General features: G+C 46.9%; 1 protein-coding gene and 1 pseudogene across 1 annotated transcript in view; one reads left to right on the forward strand and one right to left on the reverse strand.

Moving 5' to 3' along the window:
* Window positions 1-25,988, reverse strand: part of LOC126212700 (pleckstrin homology domain-containing family G member 5) — an 870,566-nt gene that overhangs the window by 214,859 nt on the left and 629,719 nt on the right. Inside the window, exon 5 of the mRNA XM_049940115.1 lies at window positions 6,117-6,287. Within this exon, the coding sequence (XP_049796072.1) occupies window positions 6,117-6,287 (171 nt within the window). The remainder of the gene's footprint in view (window positions 1-6,116; window positions 6,288-25,988) is intronic.
* Window positions 2,875-2,992, forward strand: LOC126214045 (5S ribosomal RNA; annotated as a pseudogene).

Consider the following 25,988-nt stretch of genomic DNA (forward strand, 5'->3'; position numbering starts at 1 on the left):
GTGCATGCTCTGTTGCCTGTGTCTATGTGCCTGTGGTTCTGTCAGTGTGATCATGTGATGTATCTGACCCCAGGAATGTGTCAATAAAGTTTCCCCTTCCTGGGACAATGAATTCACGGTGTTCTTATTTCAATTTCCAGGAGTGTATATTTTGCTTATTTTTTTCATAGTTCCACACAACTTCTTCCTGTTTTCTCGATTGATCTGTGTTCAGTTTTTCAAGGCCTATCCACAATGCCAAATTATAACTAAATCTGAGAGGGGTGCGATGGGGAGGTTCCCTTGTAAGACTAAATCTAGATATAGTTAGGGCCAGAAGGATTTCTGATTAAATGAGTGTAGGGTAATATCAATAGCAGCAGAAAATGGTATAACGGGAGTAGGATTCGTTATGAGTAGGAAGGTAGAAGATACCATGAATTACTCTGAACAGTTCAGCAATAGGCTTTTTCTAATCAGAACTGACAGCAAACCAACACCGGCAACTGGTATACTTGCCGATGTCGCAAGCACAAGTTGAAGAGACAAAGTATATAAGGATATTTGTAAGTAGGCTGTTTAGGTTTTTATATTGGTAACGCCACGTAGCGCTCTATATGAAAATCACTGACTGTTCTGTGTGCAGTCTGTGGCTGGTTGGCATTGTTGTAATATTCGCTATTGTAGTGTTGGGCAGTTGGGTGTGAACAGCGCGTAGCGTTGCGCAGTTGGAGGTGAGCCGCCAGCAGTGGTGGATGTGGGGAGAGAGATGGCAGAATTTTGAGAGCGGATGATCTGGACGTGTGTCCATCAGAAAGAGTAAATTTGTATTATTGGATGTCATGAACTGCTATATATATTATGACCTTTGAACACTATTAAGGTAAATACATTGTTTGTTCTCTATTAAAATCTTTAATTTGCTAACTATGCCTATCAGTAGTTAGTGCCTTCAGTAGTTAGAATCTTTTATTTAGCTGGCAGGAGTGGCGCTCGCTGTATTGCAGTAGTTCGAGTAACAAACATTTTTGTGAGGTAAGTGATTCATGAAAGGTATAGGTTATTCTTAGTCAGGGCCATTCTTTTGTAGGGATTATTGAAAGTCAGATTGCGTTGCGCTAAAAATACTGTGTATCAGTTTAAGCACAGTCATGTATAATTTTTCTAAGGGGACGTTTCATATTGAACAGGTAATTCAGTTGACAAAATTCATGGGTATTGGAATGCGGGGGAAGGAGAAGGAGTAGAAGAAAAGGTTGCAGGAGAATATGGGCTTGGTAACAGGAATGAAAGAGGACGAAGACTAATTGAGTTCCGCAATAAATTTCAGCTGGTAATATCGACTATACTGTTGAAGAATCACAAGTAAACAAGGTCTACATGCAAACTGGAAGATTCCAACCGGATTACATCACGATCAAACAGAGATTCCGAAATCAAGTGTTAATTGTAAGGCTTACACAGGAGCAGACCTCAACTTTGTACTGATGAAAAGTAGACTGAAGTTTAAGAGAATCGTATGGAAGAATCAGTCTAGAAGAAAGTGGGGTACTGACATTCTGAGGAAAAATGAGATGCATTTGATTCGTTTGGGGGGGGGGGGGGGGCTAAACAGCGAGGTCATCAGTCCCATCGGATGAGGGAAGGATGGGGAAGGAAATCGGCTATGCCACTTCCCGGAATTTGCCTGAAGCTATTTAGGGAAATCACAGAAAGCCTAAATCAGGGTGGCCGGACCCGGGTTTGAACCGTCGTCTTCTCGAATGCGAGTCCAATGTGCTAACCATCGCGCCACCTTGCTCGGTTAGTGCGTTCGAAGTTCGCTGAAGATGGGGATGCTGTGATAAGGTATGTCACAGTTGGAATTTCAGCTCAAGAGGATTGTGCATCTCTGAAAACAGCAATCATAGGTGTTGGAAAGATAAACATAGGCATTAGAAAGGTAACTGCCAAGAAATCTTGGGCAACAAAGGAAATCAACGAATGAAGGAAGTATAAAAATGTTCCGCGAAATGGCAGGAAAAGAGAAATATAAACGCCTAAGGAAGTACAGGGAAGCCAAGGCGGAATGAGTGCAGAAAATATGAGGAGAAATCGAAACAGAAATGAGCGTCAGAAGTACTGACTCAGCATATAGCAAAGTCAAATCAACCGTCGGTGAAATTAAACGGAGGGGTGGAAACAATGAGGATGCAATGGGTATTCCTCTGCTAAACACATATGACAGAGCAGATAGATGGTCAAGTACACTGAAGGCCTCTACAAGGTGGAGAACTTGTCTGATGACGTGGTAGAAGAAGAAACAGGAGTCAACAGGAAAAAGATAGAGGATTTAGTAATACAGTGGAATTTAAAAGAGCTGTGGATATCTTCAGGAGGATAGGACGTCAAACGAGCCGACTTGGAGCAGGAGAGGCACCACAGGACATTTTAATTTCCACTGTCTATACTTTTACAAATAAATTCATAAAATTATGTAAGTATGACCAGCAAGCATTCAAGATTCACACTCGTAGTACTGGAAGTTCAAAAGCATAACAAAATATTTTTTTTTACATGTGAAATTCCATCATTTTTTTATTTACTATTGGTTGCATTTATTGCTATAGGTACACTTTCTTCGTAAGTAAGAGAGGTTATTCCATGAATTTCGTACAGCATACAAACCATACTTGCAGGTGTATTAAACTCTAGAATTTTACAAATCCATTAAGAACTGGTAAAAATTGAGATAATTAACTATAAAATTTGATTTTTTATAAACATGAAGCTTAAAATGTAAGAGCTCATTCATTTTTTTCATAAATTAAATAAATTCCAGAGTTTCATACACCTGTATGGTTTTTATACTGTGCAAAATTCATCGAAGACTCTCTCTCACTCATGAAGATATGTGCCAACGGCCATGCCGTAGTGGTAACACCGGTTCACGTCTGATCACCTAAGCTAAGCTCTATCGGGCTGGGCTAGCAGTTGGATGGGTGACCATCTGTTCTGCCGAGCGCTGTTGGCAAGCGGGGTGCACTCAGCCCTTGTGAGGCAAACTGAGGAGCTACTTGGCTGAGAAGTAGCGGCTCCGGTCTCGTAAACTGACATACGGCCGGGAGAGAGGTGTGCTGACCACATGCCCCTCCATATCTTCATCAAGTGACCCCTGTGGGCTGAGGATGACGTGGCGGCCGGTCGGTACCGTTGGGCCTTCCAGGGCCTGTTCGGACGGAGTTTATGAAGAAAAGTGTACCTATAGCAACAAATGGAGCCAATAAATAGTAAGTGAAAAATGATGAAATTGCACCTGTAAAAATATTTATTTTTTTATGTTTTTGAACTTCCACTGCTATGAATGTGAATCCTGAATGCTGGTCATGCTGACAAAGTTTTATAAATTTATTTGCAAAAGTATAGACAGTGGAATGAAATTTTCGCTCTACAGCGGAGTGTGTGCTGATATGAAACTTCCTGGCAGATTAAAACTGTGTGCCGGACCGAGACTCGAACTCGCGACCTTTGCCTTTCGCGGGGAACTGCTCAACCGACCCGAGTTCGAGTCTCGGTCCGGTACACAGTTTTAATCTGCAAGGCAGGTTCATATCAGCGCACACTCCGCTGCAGAGTGAAAATTTCTTTCTAGAAACATCCCCCAGGCTGTGGCTAAGCCATGTCTCCGCAATATCCTTTCTTTCAGGAGTGCTAGTTCTGCAAGGTTAGCAGGAGAGCTTCTGTAAAGTTTGGAAGGTAGGAGACGAGGTACTGGCAGAAGTAAAGCTGTGAGGACGGGGCGTGAGTCGTGCTTCGGTAGCTCAGTTGGTAGAAAGGCGAAAGGCAAAGGTCCCGAGTTCGAGTCTCGGTCCGGCACACAGTTTTAATCTGCCAGGAAGTTTTATAGACAGTGGAAATTAAAATGTGCGGTGGTGCCTCCCCTGCTCCAAGTCGTCCCGTTTCACAGCCTATCCCCTTAAGATCAATTAATGCAGGAGGGAAGTGGCATGAAAACGACTATTCACGTTGGTGTGTAGGATGTTTGTGTCCGGCGATATGGCATAAGACTTTTTGAGAAACACCAACCTACCTTACAAGGGAACCTTCCCATCGCAACCCCCTCAGATTTAGTTATAAGTCGGCACAGTGGATAGGCCTTGAAAAACTGAACACAGATCAATCGAAAAAACAGGAAGAAGTTGAGTGGAACTATGAAAAAAGAAAAAGCAAAATATACAAACTGAGTAGTCCATGCGCAAGATAGGCAACATCAAGGATAGTATGAGCTCAGGAGCGCCGTGGTCCCGTGGTTAGCGTGGGCAGCTAGGGAACGAGAGGTTCTTGGTTCAAGTCTTCCCTCGAGTGAAAATTTTATTTTCTTTATTTTCGCAAAGTTATGATCTGTCAGTTCGTTCATTGGCGTCTCTGTTCGCTGTAATAAGTTTAGTGTCTGTGTTTTGCTACCGCGCTGCAAAACCGTGCGATTAGTAGACGAAAGGGCGTGCCTCTCCAATGGGAACCGAAAACAATTTATCGCAAGGTCATAGGTCAACCGATTCCTCCACAGGAAAACACGTCTGATATATTCTATACGACACAGGTGGCGGCATGTGCGTCACATGACAGGAATATGTTGTCGACCCACCTAACTTATAGAGTTGGCGATGGGTAAAAAGATTCTTCTACCTTGCCCGATTTAGGTTTTCCTGTGGATGTGATAATCACTCCCAAAAAAGTGATCGCATCGGACGGACGGACGGACAGATAATAATTGTCTGAAAATAAAAAATTAAACTTTTCACTCGAGGGAAAACTTGAACCAAGGACCTCTCGTTCCCCGCTGCTCACGCTAACCACGGGACCACGGCGCTCCTGAGCTCATATTCTTCTTGATGTTACCTATCTTGGGCATGGACTACTCAGTTTGTATATTTTGCTTATTTTTTTCATAGTTCCACACAACTTCTTCCTGTTTTCTCGATTGATCTGTGTTCAGTTTTTCAAGGCCTATCCACTGTGCCAACTAAATCTGAGGGGGGTGCGATGGGGAGGTTCCCTTGTTAGAATCCCGAGTATATGAAGAGACCAATATGGACTTTCCAGCAATCCAGAAGGTTATGCGAAGCCCCCAGGACACCACGAACCTCCCATGGACTTCCCAGGACACCAAAAACCTCCCTTGGAGTCCCGAGTATACTACAAGCCTTTCTTGGAGTCCTCATCACACTACAATCCTACCGTCGAGTTTCCGTCATGCGACTTTGGAATTTCCACCACGCCACAACCCTACACTGGAACTATCAGCGTATCTGGAACCTGACAGCCTACCCCCTTAAGATCAATTAATCCAGAAGGGATAGATAACATTCGGTTAGAATTTCTAAAACCATTGGGGGAAGTGGCAAGAAAACGATTATTCTCGTTGGTGTTTATGCTGTATGAGACTGGTGATATGGCATCAGACTTTTGGAGAAACACCAGGCTACCTGGTTATATGAGGAGACCAATATGGGCTTTCTAGCAATCCACAACGTTACGTTAAGCCCCCAGGACACCACAAACTTCCCTTGGAGTCCCCAGGACACCACAAACCTCCCTTGGAGTCCCCAGTACACTACAAGCCTTTCTCAGAGTCCCCATCATACTACAAACCCACCATCGAGTTCCCATCATACGACTTTGCAATTTCCACCGCGCCACAACCCTACACTGGAGCTATCAGCGTATCTGGAACCTGACAGCCTACCCCCTTAAGATCAATTAATGCAAAAGGGATAGATAACATCCGATTAGAATTTCTAAAACCATTGGGGGAAGTGGCAAGAAAACGACTATTCACGTTGGTGTGTAGGATGTTTGTGTCCGGCGGTATGGTATCAGACGTTTGGAGAAACACCAACCTACCTTAGAGTCCCCAGTATATAAAGAGACCAATATGGACTTTCCAGCAATCTACAAAGTTACATTAAGCCGCCAGGACACCACAAACCTCCCTTGGAGTTCCCAGGACACCACAAACCTCCCTTGGAGTCCCCAGTACACTACAAGCCTTTCTGGGAGTCCCCATCACACTACAAACCCCATCATACGAGTTTGGAATTTCCACCGCACCACAACCACAACCCTACACTGGGGCTATCAGCTTATCTGAAACCTACCTTGGAGTTTCCGAAGAGGCTGCTCCAGCGCTGCTTGGAGGACGAGCCCTGGGAGCGGACGCCGGCGGCGCCCCTGTCGGCCCGGCTCGGCGCCGCCTCCTGGTCGCCGCCTTCATCGGTGCTCACGCTGAAGAACGACCGTCCGGAGGACCAGCCGCGGTCGTAGCTCTGCTGCAAAACGGGGAGGGAACATCAGCTACAGTCAGCATGCACAAACTATGGTAGGGGGCTCATCAACTACGGGGGGACACCCATCTCGCCATTAAAATTGCTACACCACGAAGATGACGTGCTACAAACGCGAAATTTAACCGATAGGATGAAGACGCTGTGACATGCAAATGGCTAGCTTTTCAGAGCATCCACACAAGATTGGCGCTGGTGGCGACACCTATAACGCGCTGACATGACGAAAGTTTCCAACCGATTTCTCATACACAAACGGCAGTTGACCGGCGTTGCCTGGTGAAACGTTGTTGTCATGCCTCGTGTAAGGAGGAGAAATGCGTACCATGACGTTTCAGACTCTGATAAAGGTCGGATTGTAGCCTATCGCGGTTGTGGTTTATCGTATCGCGACATTGCCGCTCGCGTTGGTTGAGATCCAATGACTGTTAGCAGAATATGGAATCGGTAGGTTGAGCAGGGTAATACGGAATGCCGTGCTGGATCCCAACGGCCTCGTATCACTAGCAGTCGAGATGACAGGCATCTTATCCGCACGGCTCTAACGGATCGCGCAGCCACGTCTCGATTCCTGAGTCAACAGATGGGGACGTTTGCAAGACAACAACCATCTGCACGAACAGTTCGACGACGTTTGCAGCAGCACGGACTGTCAGCTCAGAGGGCGTGGCTGCGGTTACCCTTGACGCTGCATCACCCACAGGAGCGCCTGCGACGGTGTACTCGACGACGAACCTGGGTGCACGAATGGCAAAACGTCATTTTTTCGGATGAATCCAGGTTCTGTTTACAGCATCACGATGGTCGCATCCGTATTTGGCGACATCGCGGTGAACGCACATTGGAAGGGTGTATTTGTCATCGCCAACTGGCGTATCAGCCGGCGTGACAGTATGGGGTGCCATCGGTTACACGTCTCGGTCACCCCTTGTTCGCACTGACTGAACGGTGGACGTTACATTTCAGATGTGTTACGACCCGTGGCTCTACCCTTCATTCGATCCCTGCGAAACCCTACATTCCAGCAGGATAATGCACGACCGCATGTTGCAGGTCCTGTAGGGGCCTTTCTGGATACAGAAAATGTTCGACTGCTGCCATGGCCAGCACATTCTCGAGATCTCTCACCAACTGGATACGCCTGGTCAATGGTGGCCGAGCAACTGGCTCGTCACAATACACCAGTCACTACTCTTGATGAACTGTGGTATCGTGTTGAAGCAGCATGGGCAGCTGTACCTGTACATGCCATCCGAGCTCTGTTTGACTCAATGCCCAGGCGTATCAAGGCCGTTATTACGGCCAGAGGTGGTTGTTCTGCGTACTGATTTCTCAGGACGTATGCACCCAAATTGCGTGAAAATGTAATCACGTTTCAGTTCTAGTATAATATATTTGTCCAATGAATACCTGTTTATCATCTGCATTTCATCTTGGTGTAGGAATTTTAATGGCCAGTAGTGTACATCTAAATGATTACTCTGCAATTCACACTTACGTGTCCGCGAAGACCTTTACGCTAGCTCTCTACTGTTCCACTCTCGAACAGCGAGTGGGAAAATCGACCAGCTACATCTTTCCGTGCAAGTTCCGATTCCTCTTCCTTTACTATGATTATTTGTCCCTATATATGTGAGCGCCAACAAAATATTTTCACACTCTGAGAACAAAGTCGGTGATTAAAGTTTCATGAGAAGATCTTGCCGCAGCGAAAAACGCCTTTGTTTTAATGACTGCCGCCAGAATTTGTGTACCGTATCCGTGGGACTCTATCCCTCATGCCGCGACAACACAAAACGAGCTGCCCTTCTTTGAACTTTTTCGACATCCTGCGCACACAGCAAAAATGAAATGCTCGCCGGGAGGTCCCATCCGGTGAAGTTCGGTCGCAGAGTGCCAATCTTAATCAGTCGACGCCACATTGGGCGACTCGCGTGACGTTGATGAGGATGAAAGTGAGGACAACACAACACCCAGTCCACAAGAAAATCTCCAACCCGACCGGGAATCGAACCCGGGCCCGCTGCATGGTAGGCGAGCACGTTGCGACTGAGCTAAGCAAGGAGACACACCGCACAGAAATCCTCCGGATGGGGGCAGACGAGGCAACCAGTCTCTTTAGTACATCCTCTACATTATTTTAGTGACCTGCCAATGAATCGCAGTCTTTGAGCTTTCCCCACAAAATTATCTATGTGATAGTTCCAGTTCAAGCTAGTCATAATTTAAATACTTGGTCATAGCCTCTAGATACCTGTGATTTATCGTGTAGCCGAAATTTAGCGACTTACTTTCAACACTAACGAGGATGACCTCGCACCTTTCGTTACACAAATTGCCACTTTTAGCATCCTACTGATACCTTGTCTAAAACATTTTGCAATTGGTTTTCATCATCTGGTAACTACAAGACGGTAAATGACAGCACCATCTGCAAACAATCTCAGAGGGCTGCTCAGATTGTCTCCCAATCGTTTATGTACGAGGTGCATTCAAGTTCTAAGGCCTCCGATTTTTTTTCTCCGGACTGGAAAGAGATAGAAACATGCACATTGTTTTAAAATGAGGCCGCGTTCATTGTCAATACGTCCCAGAGATGGCAGCACCGTACGGCAGATGGAACTGGGCGAGATTGAGAACTGTTTTAAATACTTAAAATGGCGACGTTTTCCTTACTTGAACAGCGTGCAATCATTCATTTTCTGAATTTGCGTGGTGTGAAACCAATTGAAATTCATCGACAGTTGAAGGAGACATGTGGTGACGGAGTTACGGATGTGTCGAAAGTGCGTTCGTCGGTGCGACAGTTTAATGAAGGCAGAACATCGTGTGACGACAAACCGAAACAACCTCGGGCTCGCACGAGCCGGTCTGACGACACGATCGAGAAAGTGGAGAGAATTGTTTTGGGGGATCGCCGAATGACTGTTGAGCGAATCGCCTCCAGAGTTGGCATTTCTGTGGGTTCTGTGCACACAATCCTGCACGACGACCTGAAAATGCGAAAAGTGTCATCCAGGTGGGTGCCACGAATGCTGACGGACGACCACACGGCTGCCCGTGTGGCACGTTGCCGAGCAATGTTGACGCGCAACGACAGCACGAATGGGACTTTCTTTTCGTCGGTTGTGACAATGGATGAGACGTGGATGCCATTTTTCAACTCAGAAACAAAGCGCCAGTCAGCTCAATGGAAGCACAGAGATTCACCGCCACCAAAAAAATTTCGGGTAACCGCCAGTGCTGAAAAAATGATGGTGTCCATGTTCTGGGACAGCGAGGGCGTAATCCTTACCCATTGCGTTCCAAAGGGCACTACGGTAACAGGTGCATCCTACGAAAATGTTTTGAAGAACAAATTCCTTCCTGCACTGCAACAAAAACGTCCGGGAAGGGCTGTGCGTGTGCTGTTTGACCGAGATAACGCACCCGCACATCGAGCTGACGTTACGCAACAGTTTCTCCGTGATAACAACTTTGACGTGATTCCTCGTGCTCCCTACTCACCTGACCTGGCTCCTAGTGACTTTTGGCTTTTTCCAACAATGAAAGACACTCTCCGTGGCCGCACATTCACCAGCCATGCTGCTATTGCCTCAGCGATTTTCCAGTGGTCAAAACAGACTCCTAAAGAAACCTTCGCCGCTGCCATGGAATCACGGCGTCAGCGTTGTGAAAAATGTGTACGTCTGCAGGGCGATTACGTCGAGAAGTAACGCCAGTTTCATCGATTTCGGGTGAGTAGTTAACTAGAAAAAAAAATCGGAGGCCTTAGAACTTGAATGCACCTCGTAGATCAGGAACGGCAGGGGTCCCGTAACACTTCCTTGGGGGACGCTAGATATTACTTCTCTTTTACTCGTAAACTTTCCGTCGGTTATTACGATCTGTGTCCTTTCTGGCAGGAAATCACGAATATACTCAACTGAGATGATACTCCATAGCCACGCAGTTTGATTAGAAGTCGCTTGTGATGAATGGTGTCAAAAGCTTTCTGGGAATCTAAAAATATGGAATCAATATGAAGTTCCTTGTCGGTACCACCCATTACTTCGTGAGAATAAAGAGCTAGCTGTGCTTCGGAAGAACGATACTTTCTGAATCCGTGTTGACAATTTGTCGATAAATCTAAATGGCTCTGAGCACTATGGGACTCAACTTCTGAGGTCATTAGTCCCCTAGAACTGAGAACTAGTTAAACCTAAGGACATCACACACACCCATGCCCGAGGCAGGATTCGAACCTGCGACCGTAGCGGTCTCGCGGTTCCGGACTGCAGCGCCTAGAACCGCACGGCCAGTCGATAAATCGTCTCCTTCGAGATGATTCATAACGTTCGAGCACAGTATGTGCTCCAAAACCCTACAGCAAATCGACGTTTGTGACATGGGTTTGTAATCTAGCGGATTACTCCTGTTTCCTTTCTTGAGCATTGGTGTGGCTAGTACAATTTCCTAGTCTCTGGGTACAGATCCTTCTACGAGTGAGCTGTTGTATATGACTGCTAAGTACGGAGCTTTTGTATCAGCATAAAGGAACCTGACTGTTGTACAACCTGCACCGGAAGCCTTGCCTTCCTTAGATGTTTTAAGCTGTTTCGCTAAGCCGAAGATACTTACTTCTAAGTTACTCATACAGCAAACTGTATCAGTGAGAAGTTCCTACAGCCAACTCTCTAATATTCCCTACCTCATGTCAGTGGGAAACGAGCTATATACCTAACAATATGCACTGAAGCGCAAAAGAAACTGGTACGGGCACGCGTATTCAAATACAGAGATATGTAAACAGGCAGAATACGGCGGAGCGGTCGGCAACGCCTATATAAGACTAGTGTCTGGCGCAGTTGTCAGATCGGTTACTGCTGCTACAATGGCAGGTTATCAAGATTTCAATGAATTTCAACGTGGTGTTGTGGTCGGTTATATAGTTCACGCCCGAGCGATAGGACACAGCATCTCCGAGGTAGCGATAAAGTGGGGATTTCGCGTACAACTACACTGCTGGCCACCGTAAATGCAACACCCTGAAGGAAGCATCCGAATCGAGTGAAATTTACACCATGAGTTTGCAGCGATGAGATATGCAACTGATTAGAATTTCAGCGCAGACGCACATCACGCGCGCCTGTGGCGCCACCTCATAGCGCCATTTAAGGCTTGGCGATTTCGACGAGTGTACGTTCGGCACGTGTGTTTACCTTGTGGTTGTTTCACAAGACGATCAGTTATGCCTCGTAGACAACAGCGAACATCTTTTGATCAAGTATCCGAGTTCGACACAGGAAGGATAGTGGCTTACCGAGATTGTGGATTATCATACAGAGAAATCGCTAGTCGTGTTGGACGAAACCGAACAACTGTACTGCGGATATGTGACCGTTGGATGCAGGAGGGTACGACGGACCGACGTGGTCGATCGCATTCACCTCGGTGCACCACTGCACGTGCTGATAGGCAAATTGTGCGCATGGCAGTGACGGATCGCTCAGTGACATCCCGAACCGTAGCACAGCACATTGCGTCTGTAACGCATCATCCAGTGTCTGCGCGTACCACTCGACGCCGTTTACAGCAGAGTGGTCTGTCCGCAAGGCGTCCATTGCTTCGTCTACCATTGACGCAGAACCACAGACGTCTCCGTCGCCAATGGTGTGATGACAGACGGATGTGGACGGCAGAATGGAATGACGTCGTCTTTACTGACGAGGCACGCTTCTGTTTGCAGCACCACGATGGTCGGATTCGAGTGTGGAGACACCGTGGAGAGAGGATGCTGGACAGCTGCATTATGCACCGCCACACTGGTCTTGCACCGGGTATTATGGTATGGGGCGGTATTGGATATTACTCTCGCACGCCTCTAGTACGCATTGCCGGTACTTTAAATAGCCGGCGCTACATATCCGAGGTGCTGGAGCCAGTTGTCCTTCCTTACCTTCAGGGCTCGGCCACAGCCATATTTCAACAGGATAATGCGCGACCACACGTGGCACGCATTGTCCAAAGGTTCTTCGTCAATAACCAGATTGAATCGCTTCCCTGGCCGGCTCGCTCTCCGGATCTTTCGCCGATAGAGAACATGTGGTCCACGGTTGCTCAACGAATGACCCCGATTACATCCCCAGCTGCCACACCAGATGATCTTTGGCAACGTGTGGAAGCTGCTTGGGCTGCTGTACCCCAGGAACACATCCAACGTCTCTTTGACTCAATGCCGAGACGTGTGGCAACGGTGATCTCCAACAATGGCGGCTACTCTGGCTACTGATTCTGGCAGGAACCACATGTCACAGACGTCTGTAATCATTTGATACTTGGTCAACATGTTATCTACAAAATAAATCTTGTTGTGCTACCTCTTGTCTTTCTTGGTGTTGCATTTACGGTGGCCAGCAGTGTATTTCACGAGAGTACCGTGAATATCAGGAATCCGGTAAAACATCAAATCTCCGACATCGGTGCGGCCGGAAAAAGATCCTGCAAGAACAGGGCCATCGACGACTTAAGAGAATCGTTCAACGTGACGGTTGTGCAACCCTTCCGCAAATTGCTGCAGAATTCAGTGCTGGGGCATCAACAAGTGTCAGCGTGCGAACCATTGAACGAAACGTCATCGATAATCGATATGCGCTTTCGAAGCCGAAGGCAAACTCGCGTACCCCTGATGACTGCAACGACACAAAGCTTTACGCCTCACCTGCGCCCGTCAACACCGACATTGCACTGTTGATGACTGGAAACATGTTGCAGCGTAACCACGAGTTTCGTTTCAAACTGTATTGAGCGGATGGAGACAACCTCATGAATCCACGGACCCGACATGACAGCAGGGGACTGGTCAAGCTTGTGAAGGCTCTGTAAATGTGTGAGGCACGTGCAGTCGGAGTGATGTGAGACCCCTGATACGTCTACATACGACTCTGATAGGTGACACGTACGTAAGCATCCTGTCTGATCACCTGCATCCATTCGTGTCCATTGTGCATTCCGACAGACTTGGGTAATTCCAGCAGGACAATGTGACACCGCACACGTGCAGAATTGCTACAGAGTAGCTCCAGGAACACTCTTCTGAGTTTAAACACCTCCGCTGGCCACCAAACTCCCCAGACACGAACATTATTGAGCATATCTGGGGTGCCTTGCAACGTGCTGTTTGGAAGAGGTATCTACCCCCTCGTACTCTTACGGATTTATGAACAACCCTGCAGGACCCATGGTGACAGTTTGAAAGGTGGCTACACTGAGCCACAGCGCCAGAGATCGCGCCAGAGAGTATTATTCCGCCGCCTCCACTGGCAGTGCTTGTTGAGAAGTGGCAGTAGTCGGTCGTTGTTGAGATGTGGTGGTAGTTAGTGCTTTGGAGAGAGGATGTTGATACCTGTACTATTTGAGGCCATGTTGTGTGCAGATGTTTTGATGGCCTAGACACCAGATGCTGTTCGAATGGAGATATTGTAATGATCAGAGTACTTTCCGTCAAGATATATGAAGGTAAAAGAAAATTTTCTTATTTTTTTATTTCAAATGTGTTAAACAATAACGCCCCTTGGTCACAGGTTCAGTCAACAAAGCATTTGGCTCGTGTTCTTTATTAGACTGTATTTCTGGTTTCAATGTGCAATTATAGTGTTTCTGTTTATTTTTTTAATTACTTCAGTATAAATGGTATTTAAAATATCTTGTCTTATTGAGGAAGAACCGTGCCAGATGTGTACGTTGAATCACACTTCCACACACAGAACAGTTACACTTGTGCTTTGGTTTCGTAGGTTTTATAGTTGCTGGGGATTTAATAAATTAATTGTGTTAACGGAAGTTTTCTTTCGTTCTTTGTTGTTATTCTATGCAGTCAGATTGCGTACTATACCAGTCAGGGCCAACCGTTTACGAGACTTCGTAATCGTACATACAGCTACTAAAATTAAAATAATTTGCATTGTATATAATTAAGCCCCCATGCAAGTTCCCTCCAGCACTTCAGATATTAGTCGAATCCAGGCCACTTCTTGCTGCGGCACTTCTGCGTGTTCGGGGGGGGGGGGGGGGGGGGTCCTAAACGATATTACGCAAGTGTACCAGTTTCTGTGGCTTTTCGGTGTATATTCCTGCCCAGGAGATGATGGCATTTCAATAGAGAGACTCAAAGCTGGAGTTAAATTAACACAACAGAAAGTTACAAAATCATCCACAGAAATTTTGTGTTATCCATTTAGCCACTCGGATTTCTTAGCTGTACTACTATATTTATTAGTAAAATGTGTTACTGTCACCTCTCTTTACGTTTACTATTTATATGTCTGTATGTTAAGTTTCATATTTTGTAACTCCATATTCAGACATCTGTAGGACTGCCCAATCAATCGACCATTGAATACAGCGTTCAAATCAATTAATATCATGAAGATACATTACGCAAGCTGTGACGGTACATCACATAAATATTGACATTTTTATCGGGTGTCAACCGTGGTTAACATATTTTGAATATAATTAGTATAAAAGATACAGTTAATGTTCTTGCAACAACTGATATGCAGCGATAATTTAAAAGTAGCATCTTTATTTAATGTCTATGTAAACCAAAAAGGATCGATAAGAGACGCGATTGTACGGCCGAGGAGGAAGGACGTACTTTGTGGTAAACACATTGTTTTGTTTCGCGATGCGGAAGGCAGCCATTGAGCAGCTACACATATTTTATGTAAGTTATTCGGTATTCTGCTAAAATAAACTAATTATTGTTATCACAAAATGAATTTCTTTGTAATAGTTGTCACCTCAAATGGTCGCAGCGGCTAATCATTTTTAATAAGCATTTTTGTCAGTAATTTGCGCTGCGGTAAGCTCATCTTCCGATGCAGCCTCTGGTCGGCCATTACGCGCCGAAGTACACTCCTGGAAATGGAAAAAAGAACACATTGACACCGGTATGTCAGACCCATCATATTTGCTCCGGACACTGCGAGAGGGCTGTACAAGCAATGATCACACGCACGGCACAGCGGACACACCAGGAACCGCGGTGTCGGCCGTCGAATGGCGCTAGCTGCGCAGCATTTGTGCACCGCCGCCGTCAGTGTCAGCCAGTTTGCCGTGGCATACGGAGCTCCATCGCAGTCTTTAACACTGGTAGCATGCCGCGACAGCGTGGACGTGAACCGTATGTGCAGTTGACGGACTTTGAGCGAGGGCGTATAGTGGGAATGCGGGAGGCCGGGTGGACGTACCGCCGAATTGCTCAACACGTGGGCCGTGAGGTCTCCACAGTACATCGATGTTGTCGCCAGTGGTCGGCGGAAGGTGCACGTGCCCGTCGAACTGGGACCGGACCGCAGCGACGCACGGATGCACGCCAAGACCGTAGGATCCTACGCAGCAAATTAGGGACACTGTTGCTCCTGGGGTATCGGCGAGGACCATTCGCAACCGTCTCCATGAAGCTGGGCTACGGTCCCGCACACCGTTAGGCCGTCTTCCGCTCACGCCCCAACATCGTGCAGCCCGCCTCCAGTGGTGTCGCGACAGGCGTGAATGGAGGGACGAATGGAGACGTGTCGTCGTCAGCGATGAGAGTCGCTTCTGCCTTGGTGCCAATGATGGTCGTATGCGTGTTTGGCGCCGTGCAGGTGAGCGCCACAATCAGGACTGCATACGACCGAGGCACACAGGGCCAACACCCGGCATCATGGTGTGGGGAGCGATCTCCTACACTGGCCGTACACCACTGGCGATCGTCGAGGGGACACTGAATAGTGCACGGTACATCCAAAGCGTCATCGAACCCATCGTTCTACCATTCCTAGACCGGCAAGGGAACTTGCTGTTCCAACAGGACAATGCACGTCCGCATGTATCCCGTGCCACCCAACGTGCTCTAGAAGGTGTAAGTCAACTACCCTGGCCAGCAAGATCTCCGGATCTGTCCCCCATTGAGCATGTTTGGGACTGGATGAAGCGTCGTCTCACGCGGTCTGCACGTCCAGCACGAACGATGGTCCAACTGAGGCGCCAGGTGGAAATGGCATGGCAAGCCGTTCCACAGGACTACATCCAGCATCTCTACGATCGTCCCCATGGGAGAATAGCAGCCTGCATTGCTGCGAAAGGTGGATATACACTGTACTAGTGCCGACATTGTGCATGCTCGGTTGCCTGTGTCTATGTGCCTGTGGTTCTGTCAGTGTGATCATGTGATGTATCTGACCCCAGGAATGTGTCAATAAAGTTTCCCCTTCCTGGGACAATGAATTCACGGTGTTCTTATTTCAATTTCCAGGAGTGTATTAATTTATTTTTCAAAGTGTTAACAGTAACTGTAATGCGAGAGATTTCGTTGTAAGAACCTTTTTGAATTGCAACAGATAATTAATTTACGTTAAAGTTCATTTTTTAAATTACACAGATTCCATGACTTCAGTAAGTTTTATCTTGGCCGCTCCACGGCAACAACTGCAATTCTCTCGAGCCTTGCTTTGCAATCAGTAAATAGAAATTAACAAAATTACATTCAATTCAGTTAACGGCAACTATATTTTATCACGTTCAAAATCTAAAGCTGGTACATCAATAACAGCGGCCCTTCAAGAACCCGTTTCATATTTACTTAAGCACGTAAGTAAAAGTGACAAGAAAAGATCATATGCCTGAGAGAAAGAATCATGCTCTAACAAAAGAAAAATTCACCTGATAAATTAAAAAATAAAATACAACGTAACAAAGCCCTCAATACATGTGTGTAGGTAATATCAACGTTCTGAACAGATATACTGTTGTCCAGGAATGTATTTCTGTCTGACACAAAGTGAGTCAGTTTATGTCATACAGCCGTGCATATTTCGAGATGAACATGGCTTTGCCTACAAAGTTCTTGACTGTCGCAAATGTATTCAATAACCAGGACGCCGATGACGGCCACCTCAAACATGGAACTCGGGTTTCTGTAAGCAGCTGGCTCACAAGGGGAGGCCGCCAATTGTGAAATTCAGATTCGATTCATACTGCGCATAATAAAAGCTCATGGCCACACGTGTAATGTGGCAAAGCACCAAGATGCACTTCTCAGCCGTTGTCGAGAAAATCGACAGTTAAAAGAAACCGTTGCGGTGAAATACTCTCTACGATTAAAAATTTTCGACAGCGTCGTGGCGCAGCGGTAAGCGCTCGGGTTTGTAATCCGAAGGTTGCCGGATCGAATCTCGCGCCATGCAATTTTTTTATTATTAGTTTTTTGTAATTCAAATATATATATATGAATTGCTTATGCATGTTGGTGAAGGCGGGTCGCTCTCCAATTGTACCGCCTCCATTTTCCCGTTTGTTTAACAGGATGTACCAAAGCTCTCACGTACGCACTGATTTTCGACGATGTTATAAGTTGCGCTAGGGACCGCGTCTACCTTCTTTCGAAGTTAGCAGGCAACTACGCTGTTATGCGGCGGCTCGTTTCGACCCATTCAACATCTGTCCTTCAAGTGTAACGAGCGAGTAACGGAGTTTATATTTCATACCTGCCACAGCAAATTTGTGTTCGTGGGGTCTCTATTCTAATTCGAACGTTTGACTTACGCTATACTTATTCGTTTCGGAATATCGTTTCTACGTCTTCCGTTAACTAGCCGGCCGAAGTGGCCGTGCGGTTAAAGGCGCTGCAGTCTGGAACCGCAAGACCGCTACGGTCGCAGGTTCGAATCCTGCCTCGGGCATGGATGTTTGTGATGTCCTTAGGTTAGTTAGGTTTAACTAGTTCTAAGTTCTAGGGGACTAATGACCTCAGCAGTTGAGTCCCGTAGTGCTCAGAGCCATTTCTTCCGTTAACTATACATAGTTAACATTATGAAGACAATTAATAACATTTGTGAAATACATCTCTGTTTGCGGAAAACATTATGATGTTCGAAGTCGCCAGTTTTTCCAAGACAAACGACTTTCAACAACTTATTATATGCATAATTGCTGCAACTGACTGCCGGGAATTTAATATATATATATATATATATATATATATATATATATATATATATATATATATATATATATATCTGTGTGTGTGTGTGTGTGTATAAAAAACAAATACTAAAAAAAAAAATTGCATGGCGCGAGATTCGATACGGCGACCTTCGGATTACGAACCCGAGCGCTTACCGCTGCGCCACGACGCTGTAGAAAACAATTAATCGTAGAGAGTATTTCACCGCAACGGTTTCTTTTAACTGTCGATTTTCTCGACAACGGCTGAGAAGTGCGTCTTGGTGCTTTGCCACATTACACCTCTGGCCATGAGCTTTTATTATGCGCAGTATGAATCGGATCTGAATTTCACAATTGGCGGCCTCCCGTTGTCAGTTTGAATCTTACCTGCTCATTGTTAGGTTCTTCACTGTGAACACAGTGAAGTTACATTTTGTGCGTGCTTATATGACTCCACTGGACTTAGTGTTGGTATGTATTTTACCTTGTAAATTTTAGCGTTCTCTATTGAAATTTGACACATATGTTTGTGCACTGGCCGTTCAGGTTTGCCTTGGTGTGTTTTCATTTTATCTTAGCGCTGAAGATGGTCATTCTGTGATTGATATCGATATGCAATAAGGAAAAAGGTTTCAAATTTATAGAACCAATGTTGGAGTTTCTCTTGTTTGCAACACTTGTATCGTCATGCGGCACAAATTTCCCAACGGAATCCAATTTCAGGTATGGGCAGCATCTGTTTGCGCTCACTCCAGCTATACACTGGAAGAACTAAACTGGAAATATCTGGCGAAAGAACAGAGAAAATGTGTCTGACGGTTTTAGAAAATACACTCTATAGAGTAATTTCATCAGCTGGTAGGACTGTCTAAGGAAAAAAGTCAAAGTTAATAGGTATTCGCTCACATTCTGTGTCATACAGGGTGGTCCACTGATAGTGACCGGGCCAAATATCTCACGAAATAAGCGTCAAACAACTACAAAGAACGAAAATCGTCTAGCTAGAGGGAGGAAACCAGATGGCGCTAGATGGCGCTGCCATAGGTCAAAAGGATATCAACTGCGTTTTTTAAAATAGGAACCCCCATTTTTTAGTACATGTTCGTGTAGTACGTACACAAATATGAATGTTTTAGATAGACCACTTTTTCCGCTTTATGATAGATGGCGCTGTAATAGTCACAAACGTACAAGTACGTGGTATCACGTAACATTCCGCCAGTGCGGACGGTATTTGCTTCGTGATACATTACCCGTGTTAAAATGGACCGTTTATCAACTCCGTAAAAGGTCGATATCGGTGTTGATGTATGGCTATTGTGATCAAAATGCCCAACGGCAGCTCGGTATCCTGGACGACATCATCCAAGTGTCCGGACCGTTCGCCGGATAGTTACGTTATTTAAGGAGACAGGAAGTGTTCTGTCACACGTGAAACGTCAACCACGACCTGCAACAAATGATGATGCCCAAGTAGGTGTTTTAGCTGCTGTCACGGCTAATCCGCACATCAGTAGCAGACAAATTGAACAGATGTTCAGGATGATAGTAAAAATACTCTCGCATACGCTTTCGTACAGTGGAAGCGGTAACTACGCTTTGGTTTGGAACTGAAGGAAATTGAATTGTAGATTTATTATTTCGTTTTCCGTCCGCTCTCTTTCGTAGCGTTAAGTTGGCAGCATTTGGCTAGAAGCGTTGAGGGGGGGGGGGGGGAAGGGTACCACTCCTCCCCCCCCCCCATTATCATAACTCCTTTCTTGTGCCCGTGAGACTGTTAACCAAGCTTTGCAGCGAGTCGTTGTTAACTTAATCTACAGAATGGATTAAATATTTCTATTGATTTGTAACTCCTAACACGAGCTACGATATACGACACCTGCCCGCATCCCGTGGTCGTGCGGTAGCGTGCTCGCTTCCCACGCCCGGGTTCCCGGGTTCGATTCCCGGCGGGGTCAGGGATTTTCTCTGCCTCGTGATGGCTGGGTGTTGTGTGCTGTCCTTAGGTTAGTTAGGTTTAAGTAGTTCTAAGTTCTAGGGGACTTATGACCACAGCAGTTGAGTCCCATAGTGCTGAGAGCCATTTGAACCATTTTATACGACACCTCTTCTTTGTAACGGCAGACAGCGAAATTTAGTTGGTGAAGGGGAAGTGAAATTGATATACAGGGTGGTCCATTGATGGTAACCGAGCCAAATATCTCACGAAACAGGCGTCAAACGAAAAAACTACAAACAACGAAAATCGTCTAACTTGAAGGGGGAGACCAGATGGAGCTATGGTTGGCCCGCTAGATGGCGCTGCCATAGGTCAAACGGGTATCAACTACCATTTTTATTACATATTCGTGTAATACGTAAAGAACTATGAATGTTTTAGTTGAACCACTTTTTTTGCGTTGTGATATATGGCGCTGTAATATTCACAAACATATGGCTCACAATTTTAGAGGAACAGTGGGTAAAAGGTAGGTTTTTTAAAGAAAAATACAGAACATAAGTACGCTTGAACATTTTATTTCGGTTGTTCCAATGTGACGCATGTACCTTTGTGAACTTATCATTTCTGAGAACGCATGCTGTTGCAGCGTGATTACCTTTAAATACCACATTAATGCAATAAATGCTTGATATTATGTCCGTCAAACTTAATGCATTTGGCAGTACGTGTAACGACATTCCTCTCAACAGCGAGTAGTTCGCACATGGATTGACAATACGCTAACGCATGTTGTCAGGTGTTGTCGGTGGATCACGATAGCAAATATCCTTCAACTTTCTCCACAGAAAGAAATCCGGGGACGTCAGATCCGGTGAACGTGCGGGCCACGGTATGGTGCTTGGACGACCAATCCACCTGTCATGAAATATGCTATTCAATACCACTTCAACCGCACGCGAGCTATGTGCCGGGCGTCCATCATGTTGGAAGTACATCGCCATTCTGTCATGCAGTGAAGCATCTTGTAGTAACATCGGTAGAACATTACGTAGGAAATCAGCATACATTGCACCATGTAGACTGCCATCGATAAAATGGGGGGCCAATTATCTTTCCTGCCATAATGCTGCACCATACATTAACAAGCCAAGGTCGCTGATGGTTCAAATGGTTCAAATGGCTCTGAGCACTATGGGACTCAACTGCTGAGGTCATTAGTCCCCTAGAACTTAGAACTAGTTAAACCTAACTAACCTAAGGACATCACAAACATCCATGCCCGAGGCAGGATTCGAACCTGCGACCGTAGCGGTCTTGCGGTTCCAGACTGCAGCGCCTTTAACCGCACGGCCACTTCGGCCGGCCAAGGTCGCTGATGTTCCACTTGTTGCAGCCATCGTGGATTTTCCGTTGCCCAATAGTGCCGGTTTACGTTACCGCTGTTGGTGAATGACGCTTCGTCGCTAAACAGAACGCGTGCAAAAAATCTGTCATCGTCCCGTAATTTCTCTTGTGCCCAGTGGCAGAACTGTACACGACGTTCAAAGTCGTCGCCATGCAATTCCTGGTGCATAGGAATATGCTACGAGTGCAATCGAGGTTGTTGTAGATTCTCAACACCGACGTTTTTGAGATTCCCGATTCTCGTGCAATTTGTCTGCTACTGATGTGCGGATTAGCCGCGACAGCAGCTAAAACACCTACTTGGGCATCATCATTTGTTACAGGTCGTGATTGACGTTTCACATGTGGCTGAACACTTCCTGTTTCCTTAAATAACGTAACTATCTGGTGAACGGTCCGGACACTTGGATGATGTCGTCCAGGATACCGAGCAGCATACATAGCACACGCCCGTTGGGCATTTTGATCACATTAGCCATACATCAACACGATATTGACCTTTTCCGCAGTTTTATTGTTTTTTTTTTCTTTATTGTTATTTTAACACCTGAACAATCAGGTAGGCTGGCAGCGGCATGCTTCGCCGCTCTTCAGCCATAGTGTTGACAATCACAGTACACAGAATGGAGAATTAAAATGAACAGAGTGATGGGCAAAAAACAGTGGTCACAGATACACAAAAAACACGGAGCCGTTCACACGCGACGATAACGACACTGAAGACACGTTGACACGGCGCACATAACACTGATGAATCCGACGGCGCAAGTGAACGTAGAAGCGGGACGGCGGACACTAAAAACACTAAACGACGTCACACACACGAGACACAGATGGCGATGATCTCCGGCGCGCCAAAGTCCACGTAGCGTGTGCGAGTCCGGAGACCTGCCAAGAGGGGAAGAAGGGTGAGGGGGGGGGGAGAGGGTGGAGAGGGGAGAACATAGATGCCAATGGCTGAGGAGATGGGAGGAGGAGTAAAAGGACAGAGGAGGGGAGGCCCGGGGGATGAGTGGGGAGAAGGGGAGGAGGGATGGAGGGTGCCCAAAGGAACAGATACAGGAAGAGGGAGGGAGGATCAAAGTTAGTAGGAGGGGTAGATGGAGGGGAGGAGGACATCATCAGGGAGGGGGAGCTGGCGGAAGCCACCTTGGGAGAGGGTAAGGAGGGTGGAGAGATGGAGACCAGGTGGGACGTGGGAATACAGGCGCGGCAGCGGGCGGGGGTGGGTGAGGATCGGGGAGACGAGCGGGTGAGGAGGATCGAGTTTGCGGGAGGTGTACAGGATCCGTATCCTTTCAAGGAAAAGGAGGAGGTGGGGGAAGGGGATGAGATCGTACAGGATCCGCGTAGGGGAGGGGAGACGGATGCGATAGGCGAGGCGGAGAGCATGGCGTTCAAGGATGTGGAGGGATTTGCAAATAGTAGGGGGGGCGGAGATCCAAGCCGGATGGGCATAACAAAGGATAGGGCGGATGAGGGATTTATAGGTGTGGAGAATGGTGGAGGGGTCCAGACCCCACGTACGGCCGGAGAGGAGCTTGAGGAGACGGAGTCGGGAGCATGCCTTGGCTTGGATTGTCCGGAGGTGGGGAGTCCAGGAGAGGCGACGGTCGAGGGTGACGCCAAGGTTCCGCAGTTGGTAAACGGTGCATTTTAACACGGGTAATGTATCACGAAGCAAATACCGTCCGCACTGTCGGAATGTTATGTGATACCACGTACTTATACGTTTGTGACTATTACAGTGCCGTCTATCACAAAGCGAAGAAAGTGGTCCAACATTCATATTTCCTTACGTGCTACACGAATATGTAATAATAATGTGGGTTCCTATTTAAAAAGCGCAGTTGATTTCCGTTTGACCTATGGCAGCACCATCTAGTGGGCCAACCATAGTGCCATCTGGTTTCCCCTTCAAGCCGCACGAGTTTCGTTCTTTGTAGTTTTTTCGTTAGATGCTTATTTTGTGAGATATTTGGCCCGGTCACTATCAATGGACCACCCTGTATACGAGACAAGAGAGAAGGATCATATTCCAACTGTTTATTGCAAACAAACTATAAAAGATAGAAACATTTGCTCATTTCTCTGTATAGAAGGTTCAATGTTTTAACACAGCTGCGCTGGTTTTGATTGCAGCAAAATGGAGACTACACCACGATAAAAAACCATTTTGTTTGTCGCAATTTGCGCTAAATCTACCAATTGTTCAAGTGCAACCTGCATTCCGCCGTCGATCCAGCAAGAAGCGCCTCTGCACAGATAGAGGGACGCCTAGTGTTCGGAACTCTTTGAATCTTCTTGTACACTCCTGGAAATGGAAAAAAGAACACATTGACACCGGTGTGTCAGACCCACCATACTTGCTCCGGACACTGCGAGAGGGCTGTACAAGCAATGATCACACGCACGGCACAGCGGACACACCAGGAACCGCGGTGTTGGCCGTCGAATGGCGCTAGCTGCGCAGCATTTGTGCACCGCCGCCGTCAGTGTCAGCCAGTTTGCCGTGGCATACGGAGCTCCATCGCAGTCTTTAACACTGGTAGCATGCCGCGACAGCGTGGACGTGAACCGTATGTGCAGTTGACGGACTTTGAGCGAGGGCGTATAGTGGGCATGCGGGAGGCCGGGTGGACGTACCGCCGAACTGCTCAACACGTGGGGCGTGAGGTCTCCACAGTACATCGATGTTGTCGCCAGTGGTCGGCGGAAGGTGCACGTGCCCGTCGACCTGGGACCGGACCGCAGCGACGCACGGATGCACGCCAAGACCGTAGGATCCTACGCAGTGCCGTAGGGGACCGCACCGCCACTTCCCAGCAAATTAGGGACACTGTTGCTCCTGGGGTATCGGCGAGGACCATTCGCAACCGTCTCCATGAAGCTGGGCTACGGTCCCGCACACCGTTAGGCCGTCTTCCGCTCACGCCCCAACATCGTGCAGCCCGCCTCCAGTGGTGTCGCGACAGGCGTGAATGGAGGGACGAATGGAGACGTGTCGTCTTCAGCGATGAGAGTCGCTTCTGCCTCGGTGCCAATGATGGTCGTATGCGTGTTTGGCGCCGTGCAGGTGAGCGCCACAATCAGGACTGCATACGACCGAGGCACACAGGGCCAACACCCGGCATCATGGTGTGGGGAGCGATCTCCTACACTGGCCGTACAACACTGGTGATCGTCGAGGGGACACTGAATAGTGCACGGTACATCCAAACCGTCATCGAACCCATCGTTCTACCATTCCTAGACCGGCAAGGGAACTTGCTGTTCCAACAGGACAATGCACGTCCGCATGTATCCCGTGCCACCCAACGTGCTCTAGAAGGTGTAAGTCAACTACCCTGGCCAGCAAGATCTCCGGATCTGTCCCCCATTGAGCATGTTTGGGACTGGATGAAGCGTCGTCTCACGCGGTCTGCACGTCCAGCACGAACGCTGGTCCAACTGAGGCGCCAGGTGGAAATGGCATGGCAAGCCGTTCCACAGGACTACATCCAGCATCTCTACGATCGTCTCCATGGGAGAATAGCAGCCTGCATTGCTGCGAAAGGTGGATATACACTGTACTAGTGCCGACATTGTGCATACTCTGTTGCCTGTGTCTATGTGCCTGTGGTTCTGTGAGTGTGATCATGTGATGTATCTGACCCCAGGAATGTGTCAATAAAGTTTCCCCTTCCTGGGACAATGAATTCACGGTGTTCTTATTTCAATTTCCAGGAGTGTATATGCAAAGCGAAGAGCAGTGGTCGGCGACGCACGCCTTATGAAAATGTTGAGGGTGTCCGAGATGCGTTCACGCTGAGCCCTCGTCAAATTCACAATTCGGGCAGTCTAGGAATTTCAGCTCCCTCAAATAACGAAGTTATGTGTTCAGAAACAAAGCCTGCATTATGAGGCCTTTCAATTTGCTGGTACTGCAGCAATTTCGTTCTGGAGACCATAATAGACGGTACGAATTCTGTACTTCACTTCTCCAGGATTTGGCAGAGGACACATTTTCCGAACGACTTATCTTTTCTGACGAATCACCTACCGTGTAAAGTAAACCGCCATAATGTTAAAATTTGGGCGTCACCCAAATCCTAGCGTCGTATTGGTTAAAAGCAGTCTTGGTTGCAATTTTTACACCAAGATCTGCATAACGCGTTCCCGTTAATGCTTACTACCTGAGCCCCATCTTATTCTGTTACTCGCTCCTGTGAACGGGAACGCGTTATGCAGATCTTGGTGTCACTCGCGTCCATCTAGAAAAGTTTTTACTGAGTTTAACGAAGGCGATGCCCTTTGGCTACACTGACTGAAGGATCCTTCTAAGAAATACCAAATTAAGATAACCTGAAGATGCCTAAATAAGGCGA

Source organism: Schistocerca nitens, chromosome 11 (assembly GCF_023898315.1).
Source record: "Schistocerca nitens isolate TAMUIC-IGC-003100 chromosome 11, iqSchNite1.1, whole genome shotgun sequence".
Taxonomy (NCBI): Eukaryota; Metazoa; Arthropoda; class Insecta; order Orthoptera; family Acrididae; genus Schistocerca; species Schistocerca nitens.